Source organism: Marmota monax, unplaced genomic scaffold (assembly GCF_021218885.2).
Source record: "Marmota monax isolate L192 unplaced genomic scaffold, Marmota_monax_Labrador192_F-V1.1 WCK01_AAM20220418_F8-fsc00009, whole genome shotgun sequence".
NCBI lineage: Eukaryota > Metazoa > Chordata > Mammalia > Rodentia > Sciuridae > Marmota > Marmota monax.
This window is the reverse complement of record NW_026694710.1, coordinates 25,970,756-25,985,148: the sequence shown is the minus strand read 5'-3', so window position 1 is coordinate 25,985,148 and position 14,393 is coordinate 25,970,756. Positions and strand designations below refer to the sequence as shown.

Below are 14,393 nucleotides of genomic sequence, written 5' to 3'. Positions count from 1 at the left end.
AAGGAGCCGCCACGGGGCTGGCACCCAGCTGGTGACAGCGGGCTCTTGCAGAGCAGCAGGAGCAAGTGACAGATCTGGAAAAAAATAAGAGTTGGGAGGATGGGGGAGGGGTGAGGGCTCCGCACTGGACGAGGGCCGTGGCTGGCCATGGGACTGGGCTGAGGTGCCAGGACACCGTGCAGGTAGGAGGCCTGGCCGGGCACCTGGAGGGGCGGAGGGGCCTCACAGGAGCCGTGCTGGGCAGCGGGGTGAGCTCATGGGTCGGCTCCATCGGGCCCGAGGCCTCTGGGGACACTTGTTACCCCCCGTGCCACCTAAGAGGCCGGTGGGTGCCCCTGGCCGTCCTGTCCTTGCAGTGAGCAGGAGAGCATCCCGGGTCCCCCAGCAGCAGGAGTCCTCGCTGGGCTGTGTGTGGTGGGCACAGTGCCATCCTGAGCGCCGAGCGCCAGCAGCCGGCCGTGAAATGTGCATCTGATGGTTCCCTCCCTCCTCCCTCCCAGCCTCCTCGCTTCCTCCTGAGTGTGGAAGCTCCTCGTCCTGCGTCTCTGGGTTCCATCTGAAGGAGGCTGCTCCACACTGGGGTCTTCTGGGGTCTGGAGGGGCTGGTATCTGCACCCCTCCCTCTTGGCTAGGATGGACGGCAGGGAGCCCGGGGGCCTGGCCTGAGAGCACAGGTGGGGGGGGCAGCCCTGGTGCTGGCAGAGGCTGCAGCTGGGTGGCTCCGGGAGGGTTGGCGTTGCCCCCGCAGAGCTGCCTTGGCTGGTGGCGTCGCCGAGACAGCCTGTGGCGACCCCAGGCTGCAGCTGGGTGAGGGCAGAGTGGGGAATGAGGGGAGTCAGCGCTGTGGGGGGCCGGCTCCTTCAGGCAGGTCACCTCTCTGTGCTCAGCACTGCTGGGTGCCCCCCGTGGGTGTGGAGGGAGCAGGTGGGGGCAGATTCTTCCTCACGACGCCCTCCCTCAACCCTGGAGTGCCGCGCCCGCCCCCGCTTGCTGGTGCAGCAGGGGTACCTGATTCTGTCTTCATGGTGAGGACGCCCGGCGCCCGTCCTGCTGGGACCCTGATTAAGGCCTCCTCCCTGGGCCTTCCTGGTTTCTTCCTCCCTCGTCTGGCCTCCCCCTTCCTTCCTGCAGACCCTGGCTGGACTCAGCGTCCCTCCCTGGCTGGGGGCTGGGTCCTTAGGGTGGGTGGCCTCTGCAGAGAGGGGCCACCCAGGCTGCCCTGCCCTGTCAGGCGGCCACTTCCACTCTCTCCAGTCCAGGACCACACCTCCGCGACCCCAGGATACTGCCTGAAATTTGCAGAAAAAAAGCTATGTGCTTCCGATCCGCGGAGAGCTTCCCAAGGACAGCGAGGCGGCTCCCCACGCACCCACCTTACAGTGGACGTCTACCTAAAGACATGCTCGGGGGAACCTGCTTATCAGCCCAGAAACAGATCACGCCTGCAAATGCCACCACCCAGACCGCTTAGCACTTGGAAGGGATCCTTTCAAATTTTGCACACACAGAGACACGGACACACAGACACAACACAGAGACACACAGACACAACACACAGTCACACAGACACAACACACAGACACACAGACACAACACAGACATGGAGACACACAAACACACAGACACAACACTGAGACACACAGACACAAAGACACATAGACACAGAGACACACAGACACATAGAAACACAGACACACAGACACAACACACAGACACAACACACAGACACACAGACACAACACAGACATGGAGACACACAGACACAACACAGACATGGAGATACACAGACACACAGACACAACACAAAGACAGACACAGAGACACACAGACACATACGTAGGCACACAGACAGCAGACCTGGACACACACAGAGACACAGGGACACACAGACACACAGACACAACACACAGTCACACAGACAACAAACACAACACACAGACACGGAGACACACAAACACAACACTGAGACACAGACACACAGACACAACACACAGTCACACAGACAACAAACACAACACACAGACACACAGACACAACACACAGTCACACAGACAACAAACACAACACACAGACACACAGACACAACACAAACATGGAGACACACAGACACAACACTGAGACACACAGACACAGAGACACACAGACACACAGACACAACACACAGACACACAGACACAACACACAAACACACAGACACAGAGACACACAGACACACAGACACAACACTGAGACACACAGACACACACACACAGACACACAGACACAACACTGAGACACACAGACACAGGCACACAGACACAACACACAGGCACACAGACAGCAGACCTAGACACACACACACAGAGACATGGACACACAGACACAACACACAGACACATGGACACAATACACAGACACGGAGACACACAGACACACAGACACAACACTGAGACACACAGACATAACACACAGACACACAGACACAACACAGACACACAGACACAACAGACATGGAGACACACAGACACAACACGGAGACACACAGACACAGACAGACAGACACACAGACATAATACAGACACACAGACAGCAGACCTGGACGCACACAGAGACACACAGACACACAGACACAGGTGCACAGCAGGCACAGATGGGCACGTGCAGGCACACAGCACATGCAGTGGACACAGCCCACACGAGCACTCCTCCTGGCCTTCCTCCTGGTGCCACTTCATGCCTGACCCGTGGTGCAGCGAGGCCCCAGGCCCCTGACACACGGTTCACATCTGTGTCCCTGGCCCTGTGTTTGAGGGATGTCGGGGCACGGGCTGCAGTCCTTGGGGTGGCACGTGTGGACACTGCCCGTGGCCTGGGTTTTTCAGCTCTTCCCAAGGCACTCCATTAGCACCCTTTGTCCTTAGGGACTCTGTACGAGTGACCGGTGGCCCTGCATCCTCTGTTCCAAGCACCTTCAGTGGACATCTCTCCTGGGCATGGCCCTGGCCTGTGGCTCAGTAGACGATGAGTGGACATGGCCAGCTTCCCAGAGCCTCTGTCCTGGATGGAGTGAGGCAGGGAGAAAGGCGGAGGAGGGGTCCAGCCAATGGCCAGGCATGGTCCTGGCGATGCTCTGGCGAGCCGAGCCACAGGGGTGGGGCTGCAAGGGGAAGCTCACAGGGTGACGGAGGCTCCCGGAGGGGTGCAGCCCCTCCCAGGGCTCGCGGGACACAGCAGGAGTCAGGCTCTTCTTTGGGAAAGTTGCTCCCACCGGGTCTCAGGGTGAAGAGCCCTGTGGGGCTGGGTCGGTGGCACTCGCCTGTAGTCCCTGTGACTTGGGAGGCCGAGGCAGGGAGATGGAAGTTCAAGGCCATCCTCAGCAACTTGGCAGCTAAGCAACGTAGTGAGACCTTGTCTCTGAGAGATGTCGCCGGGGTAACGCAGCCCTGGGCTCAACTCCCAGCACCAACCAAAAGAGCCCTTGGGGGTTTTGAGCCACCTGCCCAAATGCTCTTAGGTGGAGTGGCCTGTGTGCGAATCTTGGTTTTCTTCTCTGCGAGTGTCACCCTCCCTCTGCGCCATGGCGATGGGCTCTTTCGAGGTCTGAATTCAGTTCTGGATATTCAAAAAGGAATCTGAAGCCTTGAACCTGGGGCCCGCGCATGGTGGGGACGCAGGGGTAGCAGCAGGCATGGTGGGCAAGGCATGGAAGGGCCTTTGTCAGGTTCTGTGTTTGGCTGAGCAGGGAGGAGGGGCTGCCTCGGGGAGCCAGGCTCACGGCTGGCCTGTCCTCCCGGTGGCCAGGAGGAGGGAGTCCCTGGCTCCTCCTGCAGAGGAGGGGAGACGGGGTCTGCACGCTGGCGGCCTGGTCCTCTGCTGCTGGCTGCTCTGTGTGACATGGACACCTGACAGCCCTCACCTTGACCTACACTGTGGGAACGGCGGCTTTCTGCCCCCGGGGACAGAACCACATGCACGTGGCCATCTGTGGCAGGCTTCTCCCCCTCGGGGGTCCCACGGCCCATCCGTCTGCAGCACGGGTCAGTGCTGAGTCCCTCCTGCCGCTGCGCCATCTCCCACGGGTGGGCACACCTCGAGTCCCCCCCACGGGTATTCCATGGCTGGACCCTTCCGCTACCTGAGTCACGCTGCAGTGGACATCTGTCACATCTTCCTGTCTCCCTCCTCTTCACTTTCCCTCAGGGCCAGGGGGTAGATTTCTGGTCCCTGTGATGAAGCTGCGGGTGGCCGTGTGGTGGCCGCCGGCCGGCCACACTAGCTGTACCACCTCACCCTGCCGCGGCGCGCTTTCCCCACACCTTGCTGCCCTCGAGCTGTCCCTGCCTGCGGTCACTCCTGCGGCCTCCCGGTGTTGGACCTGCATTCCTAATGGCAGTGATGCCGGGCACCCGGCAAGGCGCCTGTTGATATCTCAGTCTCTGTTTGGGGACGTGCCTCCCTCAGTTGGGTTGTCTTCTTGTTGAGTGGCGGTGACTCGGTATCCTGGACACTGTGCCCTTATCAGGTTATGATTTGCAAATATTTTATCCCAAAATTTGTCTTTTCACTGTTCTGTTAATGTCCTCCAAAGAACAAGAGTTTTGGATCTCGTTGGATTCCAATTCATTTGGTTTCCTTTTTGCTCATGCTTCTGGTGTCTAGCCTGGGAACCCATTGCCAGACGGGGCTCCCGTGGCCTTGCCTGTGCTTGCCCAATGGTTTGGCCCGTGAGCTCTTCTGTGAGCTCTTTGAGCCACTGTGGTGACGCACACGGCGTGTGACTTGCACACGGAGGAGAACCCGCTCAAATGGGAAGCGTGCAGCTTGATAAATGTTTGAAAACTGGAGACACCCATGTCACCAGGAGCCAGACCCAGACAGAGAACATGACAAGCCCTAGATGTCCATGGGCCCCTGTCCGGTCCCTTCCCCCAAAGCAGTCCCATCCGACTCTGACAATGTGGACCAGTTTCGGCCTCGCTTTGGCTGTGGCAGAACAGGGTCTGTCCTCGTCTGTGCCGTCTTCCATGTGTGTCTCCACGATGTCTGCCCAGGCGAGAGGCGGCGTGGCTCTGAGGCCGGACCTGCCCCCCGGGGTTGAGGGCCTCCAGTCTGGGGACCGAGGGCCCGTGGGCACGGCCTGCGTGTGTGCGCTCAGGGGCGGTGGCTCTGATCCCACCTCCCGCCTGCCCGTCCGTGACCTTGCTTGAGCCCCTCCAGTGCGCAGTGTCTCCTGTGGAAAGGGGCTGATGAGGCACCTCGTGGGCACAGCAGGGTTAGAACAATCCAGAACATGACCTGCTTCCACAGGCCTCGCCGGCTGTCGCGACATGGCCTCTGCTGCTGAGAAGCGTCCAGCCATGCAGGCCTCTGCCCTGGAGGATGCACCCCCCCTCGTCCAGCTGTCCCAGAAGTTCTGTGACAAAAGCCATGGGGGCCCCTGGATGGGGTGGGTGCAAGGAAGGCCAGAGGTCACAGACTGTGCAGGGAGGAGGGGCTTTCCATCTGAGCTCCGTGACATCAGTGGTGACACCAGTCGTCAGCAGTGACTTCTGCTTCTGAAATGCAGAGCGGTTTCCCTCTCACATTCATGCCTGGGGAGTGGGCATCTCTGACCACTAGCTGTGTGAGCCACTGAGACCTCCTGATCACCCTCTGGCCAGGCTCTGTGGTGCAGCCTTCTGACCAGAAGAGCAGGCCACTGGTGATCCCAGAGGCCCAGGTGCCCTGTCAGAGGCTCACTGTAGGTTGATGGCTTCCAGCATGAACCGGGTGGGAGGGACCAAGTCAGGGACACCTTCAGGGAGGGCTTTCGAGGAAGAGGCATGGGAACGAGGAGAGAACGTTCCGGGCAGCAGCTGGGGGAGCAAGAAGGACAGCGTGAGCAGAGGCCTGGGGATGGACGGCCGGCAGGACGAGGGTGGGGCCCTCATGGTGCCCGGAAAGGGTCCTTTGCCCAAAGCCCTGAGTGGGCCTCGCTGGTTGGCCACACTGGGCCCACGCAGGGGGATGACCTGGGTTCAGGGAGGGGTCAGGGAGGGAGGGGAGAGGCTGGAAGTGCCCTCCTCAGTCGCTCTCGCAGGACAGAGACATCATAGGTTCACATTTGGGTGGTGGGCACCAGCTGCTTCCCATTTCAGGTAAGAATGGAGCTTGGGGACGTCCCTCCACCTTCAGTAACCGGCTTTCCCGCCTCACCTGAGGCCAGCACATGGTCACCACGAATAACAGTGAACATAATATTTTGGTGTGATTCATGCAGAAGTAAGCCAGATCTCATTACGCTCGTGTGATCTGTTCAGGTTGTTTCAGTATTGACATTTATAATCGGGTTTAATGGATTTTAGGAATTATAAAAATAGAAATTGCTAATTGAGTAAGTTGAGGAACCAGAGCCTCCAGAAGAACATCACCGCTCATCATCTCTCACCCCGCCCTCCCCCGGGGGCGCGCTGCCTGCTCGCTCCTGCCCTCCTCCTTCACCCACCTCCCGTATCCCTCCTGTGCCCCTCCTGTGCCCCTCAGTGTCCTGAGAGGCAGAGGATCAGCGGCCCAGCCTCCCTTGAGCCCGACCCCTCCACAGCCCAGCCCAGGGGTGCCCTGCCTCCACACAGGACCCGGTGGCCTGGGGAGCTGCTGGATGAGGCTGTGCGGGGGGGGGGGGGGGGGGGGGGGGGTCTGGTTATGGTGCTTGTCCAGGATCCCTGAGGACCTCAGCAGGGCGGGCGGTTCCCCCACCCAGTGCCGTGGCCCAGCAGGGGTCCTGCAGCAGAAACCTGTGTGTGCTCTCCTGCAGGCCGGGCAGAAGCACTACCACCCCTCGTGTGCACTCTGCGTCAGGTGCGGCCAGATGTTTGCGGAAGGCGAGGAGATGTATCTTCAAGGTAACTCAGACATGCAGTTCGGGCCCCAGGGTCAGAGGCTACCCTTGGTGGGGTCCATGCCACGGGCTGGACGCCAGCTGGGCTGGCCATGGGTGGAGGGCCCAGGCAAGGGCTGGAGGCGGAGCTGGCGGTAGCTGCTCTCCAGCGTTCAGCCACTGAAGCGTGCCTGTGGAGGCTGTGTGTCAGACAGACCTCCCTTTCTGAGGCGACCATGGGGTGATGTCACACAGGACAGCCTCGTCCCCGGCACTGCCTATTGTTCCCTGTGTCTGTGCCCCAGGGCCCTGAAAGGGGTCCTGTGCTCCCCCCGGAGAGCCCGGGCTCCTCTGCAGGAGGCCCCCACAGTCAATGCTGCTCTCAGACAACGGGGCTGGACTGGTGCCAACACCGCAGGGCTGGGCAGCAGCTCAGGGGCATGAGCTTGCATCAAGAGCCACCCAGTTCTGGGGAACAAGGACGCTGTCATGACTCTGGTCTTGGCTGGCACGGGACCTCCACAGAGGGACCTGCAGGGAGGCTGAGCCTGTCGGCTCTCTGGCACCCTGGGTCTCCCACACTGCACAGTGGAGCCTGGATCCGGTTGGTGGCTTTGGAGCTCTGCTCTCTGACCATGGGACCCTGCAGCAGAAGCCCGGTGGCCCTGTGCCCGGTGGCCCTGTGCCTGGTGGTCCTGTTTGGCCTCCCTGCATGTCAGATCAAGGTTCAGTTTGACAGAGAATCATGCTGTCATCGGAGCCCTGGCGTGTGGGTCTGCTGTCCCCAGGGTCTCCAGGCCACCTCAATAGCTCTCTCCCAGTAAACAGAGGGTCAGGGGGTTGGCACTCGCTGGTGACCAAGGAGCCTGGGCTGAAACCTGACCTAGATACCACCTCTCCCACCATGTTGGCGAGACCTCAGGACGGCCACCCCTTCACCCCTGTGGGGTGGAAAGTGGAAAGTTGCCCCCAGATCTCACGAGCCCCCAGCGTGTCCTCACCTGGGACCAGGGCTCCACAAGCTGACTCGGGAGCAGGGCCCCAAGCCCCACACCATGGTCGAGCCAGGCAGCCCCGGGGAGAATGTGTGAAGAATGCCACCTGCCCTTACTGCAGACTGTCACCAATCTCCATGGCACCTCTGGTGACGTTTCCTCACGGGGGCATGTTCAGGCCACGGTTAGGCGGGAGCCGCGGGATGTGCTGGGCACAGCGTGGGTCAGAGCTTGCCTGCACGCACAGGCCCTGCCTGGGTCCATCCCTGGGAGACTGCACGTGCTTTGAGCCCTGGGCCGCCGCAGGCCCGTGTCCTGGAAGCTGGCCAGCACTCAGACATTTTCAGTTTCTAATAATTTTGGTAAGGAGCATCGAGGACTTCTGTAAGTGTAAAAACGGTCGGGAGACATGCGCACCGTGTGCCCGCAACCCACCTCCCTTTAGAGCTCCCCAGGGAGGCTGAGGGCACCCAGGAGGCACACCCACTCCCTGGGCTCCTCCACGCACCCTGGGGAGCTCTGTAGCAGGAGATGGATGGAGTCCCCTCGTCCCACACTGCTCTGTAAGCCCCTCCTCTGGGCCAGGCCCTTGTGGCCTGCTTGGTCTGCTTGGTGGGCACATGGCCACTGCTGCAGGGACAGTGGGTGACAGGCGGGACCACAGCAGCCAGCGGAGGGCGCTTGGGAGGGGCGGGGGAGCAGGGATTGGGCCGAGGCTCCAGGAGCCCAGAGAGAACCCAGTGTCCAGATCTAGAAGGAGGGCCCGCTACGTCCAGTCCCACCCTGTGGGCCTGGCTGACCTCGCGTATGTAGTCCTCTAGGCCCCGCTCACTGTCACCTCTGCCCAGTACTGAGTCCACCCAGAGAGCTGCCAGGTGGCAGCAGCACGTCCTCGCAGCCTTGGTTTTGGGGAGGTCGGGTTGCCCTGGACAAGAGCAGAGGGCCAGGACGTGGGGCACTGGGCCACCCTGTGGTGGGGATGGCGTGGCTGCTGGTGTGGTGCCGGCAGAGCCACCGTGAGGAACCCAGGGCACAGCGAGCCCCGAAGCCTGAATGGGGGAGGGCGGGGCTGGAGCCTGTGGAGCAGACCTGGTGCCCCCGAGGGTCTGCCCACTGGGTCAGCTGAGGAGCACCCGCGTGCCCTTCTGGGGTCCTGCTTCTGAGCCCGAGGCCATGCCAAAGGCCCGCGTCCGCTGGTGCCTCCCGTGGGGGCGCTCCGTGCACAGTGGCACCTCTGCTCCTTGTTTCTGCCTCCACCCAAACTGGGCTCTGAGCCTCCAGGGGCAGAGGCCCGGCACCAACCAGGGCAGAGGGTGGCCACTTGGGGCTGGCGAGCAGACATCCCTGCGGGAGGCGGCCCCCCTCTAACCGCTTGCTCCTGGGAATTTGCCGGCAGGTTCCTCCATCTGGCACCCGGCGTGTCGGCAGGCAGCCAGAACTGAAGACAAGAGCAAGGTTGGTGGGTCCCCGTCTCTGATGCCACCCCCATCAGGGCACGGTCTCCGTGCAGTCGGGAGGGCGCTGGCCAGTTCCTGCCGACTCATTGGCCAGCGCCCCAGGCCTCAGGGTGGGCAGCCAGGCCTAAGAGGGGCCAAGGGCGGGAGGGGTGAGCAGGTGCCCCGGGAGAGCCCTCATGCAGGTCCGGCAAGGGCCTCGAGGGGTCTTTGCCCTGGCCCTGCTGACCTCCTCACTCATCCATGAAAGTCTGGGGATGACTGCACAGTGGGGGTCCCCAAGGCCACCCTGAACCCTGACACCGACTGCCAACGTAGGGCTGCCCCCAAGTCTGATGGTTTAGTGGAAGGGCTCCCAGCCCTCACGAGGAGCTGGGCTGCTCCTGGTCACCACCCAGCACAGGGAAGGAGAGGAGTGACACCAGCCAAAGAGGGAGACGCACCAGCAGAGTCCAGGGGGCTCCTGGCACAGAGCCCCCACTGGCCCTCTCCCCACCAAGCCAGGACGCCTCCCCCCCACCCCCCGCACCATGCTGGGCCCCCCAAGACTTTCCTGGGGCTGTGACACAGGTGTGATGGGTTGATTCATGGCCCATGTGCCAGGTCAGCTGATGTCACGGGACCCTGGCTCCCACCACACCCCAGTCACGTGGTTGGTCTTTCTCCCACCCCGCCCCAAGCCAGTCAGGCACGGTCAGTCTCTCCATGAACAAATGTGCTCCTATCAGGTAGGGCAAAGATGACCTTCAGAAACCAAGGGCGCAGGCTAAGGGTCTCTGTGGGCAGGGCCAGATTCTTACCTGTACAGTGCCTACTGGGCGCCAGGCACGGGGTGTAGCTCGGAGCGAGTGGGACCTCGCCCTGCTGGAGCTGACCTAGCTGGGAGGGCAGGATGGGCAGCCTGCAGAGGACAGACAAGGGCTGCTGTGGCCCAGCACTGGGGAAACCACGGAGGTCGCAAGCAAGGACCACAGGGGAGCCCTCTAGACAGCTGCCCGGGAGGCCTCCAGACCAAACGGCTCAGGCTGAGCACTGGAACAGGAGCCCCTGGGCCCGAGGAGGGCCGGTGGGGCCAGCAGTTAAGACCGAGGCAGGCCTGGGCCAGGCAGTTCAAGGCACTGCCCAGAGGCTGGTGGTGCCTAGAGGAGGAGGAGCTCCGCACGCCCCAACCAGGCTGCTGCGCCGCGGCCCTTCCTGCACCCTGCCCTTTCCGCCTCTGCACCTTTGCAGATGCTTTCCCCTGACGGAGCGTCCTCTCCGCCCCTTTCAGCCCAGCCAACTCCTACTTTGGGCTTGAAAGGCCAACTTGGGAGTCACTCACCAAAGACTTTGCTGACCCCACGTCCTTGTCACCAGCCCCCACTCCACAAACATGTGGGCTCTGCCCGCTCCATTCCCCAGGGCCCAGAGTAGGCCCTTTCCCTGTCCTGGATGTGGCCAAGCCCCAGTGAGGACCTGCTGACTAAGCACGGAACCAGAGAGTGGGCAAAGGCCCCCGGAGGCAGGGAGGAGGGCCAGCCAGGGCCCCAAGGGCCCAGCCTGTCTGGCCAGTGGCGTGTGGCCCACAGCTCAGGCCACGTGTTGGTGCAGCCTCAGGAGCACAGCCTCCCTGGGTCCCCGCTTCTGCCCGTCAGGGCTGTCCCGAGGCCTTGTCCAGTTCACCACCCATCACTCCTGAGCCCTTTTGCAGGGGAACCTTGAGGGGGCAGAGCCATTGTGACCCACCGCAGCACATGGTTGGGACACAGGAACTAGCAACCACCCCTGTGGGCAGGAAGCTGGTGTTCAGGGCACCCCATGGACCAGGGACGGGGTCCAGACCAGGCCTCTCAGAGAGAAGCCTATGGGATGTCCAGTGGGCCACCAAGAGCCAGAGTAGCAGTGGCCGTGAGGAATCAGGTTGGATGGGTGGGCACAGGTCTCGGGAGGAGGCGCAGTGGGGCAGCTCCCTGGGGTCCGGGTCCCTCCTCAGTAGCTGTCCTCTGGAGGAGCTCTGCGGATGGGTCCCCATCCTCGGCCTCCTGGGGTGGTGTCCGAGCCCATTGGGCCTCCGTAGCCTGGAGGCAGTGGGCACTCCCCACGGAGACCCCGTCGTCCTCTCAGTGGCTCGTTCATCAGTAATCACCTGTGCCTTCCTGGGCATCCCTGACCTGGCCACAGGGTGCTGACCACTTGTGTGTGGGACCCCTGCCAGGGCCAGCTGAAGGGACCTGGTGGAGGCCCCAGCCATGCTCCTACATGTGGGTGGGGGGATATCCTGTCTCCTACGAATGACCCCAGCTAGAAAGGGAGGTCCCCCAACCACGGCCAGCCCCCAAGGACAGGGTGGAGTGTCCTGTGCAGCTGCAGAGTGGCCCGGGCTGCAGGGCGGGGCTGGCAGCAGTAGCAGCCTCAGCATCAAGGGCAGCTCTGCTGACCTCTGGGCTCCGACCAGTCAGGGGGAGGCCCCCTGAAGGGATGGATGCTGCCCAAGGGGTCCTTGTCCTCCCGGCCTGTGCAGGTGGGGCGGCTCCCTGGCCCTGTCTGAAGAGCTTCTGGCCAGTTTCGTGGATGAGGCTGCTGCCTGCAGCCAGCTGTGGGGCGAGTGGGCACCCAGCAGAGCTTCCCTTACTGTGGTGCCAGGGCCAGGCACAGCTCAGGTCCCCTACGGGCCAGTTCTCCTGGGCACAATGGCTGCCTGGCCTGGGGCGGGATTGCCGTCCTCTGCCGCTCACCTCCCCTGGTGGCTGGGCCGCAGCCCGAGGAGGGCATCTGCATCAGGAGCCCCCGACGTCTGCTACTGAGGTGGAGTGGCTCCCGTGTTACCAGGAATCCAGATGAGGAGTACTCGCCTGTCAGGGGGTGAGTGACTTAGCTGTCTCTGTAACAGTGCCCCTGCCACCAGTCTTGGACGGCCCCAGGACCCCCAGAGGAGCTGGCTCCACCCTGTCCAGGAAATAGGCCCGAGCCTGGACCCTTCAAGGACCCGACTGCCTGGCTGCCCCTCACCACCATGAGGCTGGGGCCCCGGAGAAGAGGGGAGATGTGTGTGGGCTCTGCCCAGGGTGCTCGGCAGACTTCAGGAGGTGTGGTCCTGATGACCCTGTCCCGGGGTCTCCCTGGGCATTTGGTCATGTGATCATCAACACATAGCCCCAAGTATCCTCTGCGTGGGTTTTGGTTGCCTGGAGCCCAGGAATGCTAAGACGCCTGGGCTCCCTGTCCTTGGGGGCCCCATGTCCAGTGTGGGGACAACGTGAGACCGGCTGCTCTGCGGTTCAGAAGAGCCCAACTCAGCTGGGCAGGAGACAGAGCTGGCTTCCTGGGGCCGAGCCTCGATGCTCAGCCAGTCCTGGGCTCTGGGTCCTGATTCGGAGCAGCAGGTGCCATGCAGGGACCGAGGAAGGCGAGGGGCCATGGCAGGGCTGGGCCCCTGAGCTCACGGAGAAGCTCGAGCTGAGTGGCCCGTCAGTGTGAGCCACCGGGAGGCTCTGCCTAGACAGCTCCAGCTCTGGTCAGGGCTGGTGACTTCAGAGGAGGACCTGGCCAGCCAGGCTGGCCCCACCGGCCATGACCACCGTGTGGCACCTCCTCTTCTCCTCCGGAAACCCCAGCCGTGTCTCTGGTGTGGGCTCTGAACTGCTCACTGTGGGTGGAAGCCTGGGAGATGGTCAGGGACTGGGGGCCACTGAGCAAGGCAGACGGGCTTGAGCAAGAAGGTCCCCCAGAAGGCAGGTCAGCAAGAGCCGTGGAGGAAGCCCGGGTGCCGAGACGCAGCCTTTTCCACAGTGAGCTCGCCCGGCGCCTCGGCCCCGAGATTCCTGCGTGTCCTTACTGAGACTCTCCAGTCACAGCCGTGGGACGGCTGCATCCCCAAGTCTTGGAGCTGGCGAGCTCCAGGCCTGTCCACCTCTCTGGGTCTGAACGAGGTGCTGTCACTTGGCCCTGGAGAATGCACGATGCTGAATCTCACTGTGAAGTTCCACAGGGCAGATTGGAGTGGGGAGGGGAAATCAGAATGGCTCTGCCTTCTCACTCTGGGGACAGTAGCCTCACTCCACACCTAAGTGCCCTGGCTGACCGTGAAGCAGGACCTGCCCGCTGCCCTCTGCCCACTGTGCAGAGTAGGGAGCTGGGTGCAGAGAGGGGTCACAGGCCGCAACCCATGCTCAGGCTGGAGTGACGTCTGCACCTGGTCCTGCAGGGCTTGCTGAGCGGGGCAGGGATGCCTCCTACCTTGTGCCAGTCTGTGGTCAAGGAAGAGCTCCTGTTGGGGCCTCCTCTTGAGCCCAGCCTGCAGGGAGCAGTGAGGTCCAGCTACACCTCAACTCATGACTCCCAGGAGCTAAGCCTCAGAGGTGGGAAGCCCCCTGCTGGGGGTTCTCCGTTCTGTAGAGAAGCTGACTCGAAGGTGTTTCCAAAGCAAGAAATTGATGCAGACATTTGGGGCCAGTACAGGACCCAGCCCCACCACAGGGGCAGCGGGAAGAGCAGCCTGAGTTATGGTCTGGAAGTGGGGCCGCCTTACCGGCGAGCAGCAGAGGGGTCTTTTGAGGTGCTGGAGTGGCCGAGGTCTTGGGCCACCTGAGCTCTGGGAGGTGACCCCCGGCTGCCACCCAGAAGCCTGTGGTCTGAGGCTCAGGCAGGCCCTGAGTCCCAGGTGTGCAGCAGGAGAGGGCAGAGCTCCAGGAGGGCCTCTCATGGTCCTCACAGGTGGCTGAGGAGCACGCCAAGGGGACGCGGTGGGCGCTGCGCCTGAGCCTCATGCCTGCCCTCCTCTCTCCCTCTAGATGCAGAGCCCTATCTGCAGCCAGGCCCGCCCGGGCACCGCGCCCCGTGCCCTGCAGGTTTGTGCCTGCGCTGCCGTGTGTGGCTGTGCCCGGTCCTGGTGTCCACCTGTCCTTGCTGGTGTCGTGCTGAGGGCAGGAGCTGTGCCGGGGTCTGGGGTTCGCCCTGCGCACTCCCAGGGCTCCCTATTAGGGCCCTGCGCTGGGCGCTGGACCACGGGGAGCCCCCGTCCTGCAGCTCTGAGGCTGCATCTGAGGTCAGGGTGGGGCGGGGCGGGCTCCTCTCTCCTGGGCAGTGGACAGCACCCCCGTGTCCTCACATGTCTTCCTCTGTGTGCATCTG

General features: G+C 62.5%; 1 protein-coding gene across 16 annotated transcripts in view; it reads left to right on the top strand.

The window, feature by feature from the left end:
- Ablim2 (actin binding LIM protein family member 2) overlaps positions 1–14,393 on the top strand; it is a 146,276-nt gene that overhangs the window by 74,342 nt on the left and 57,541 nt on the right. For 13 of the 16 annotated variants that reach the window (XR_009224830.1, XR_009224824.1, XR_009224821.1 and 10 more), the window contains exons 7-9: positions 6,773–6,860; positions 9,227–9,285; positions 14,054–14,110. Coding sequence is in view for 1 of the 16 variants with exons in the window: in XM_058572440.1 (XP_058428423.1) it covers positions 6,773–6,860; positions 9,227–9,285 (147 nt within the window). In the remaining 15 variants the exon portion in view is untranslated. The remainder of the gene's footprint in view (positions 1–6,772; positions 6,861–9,226; positions 9,286–14,053; positions 14,111–14,393) is intronic. The other 3 variants (XR_009224823.1, XR_009224834.1, XM_058572440.1) reach the window with 1 other exon arrangement.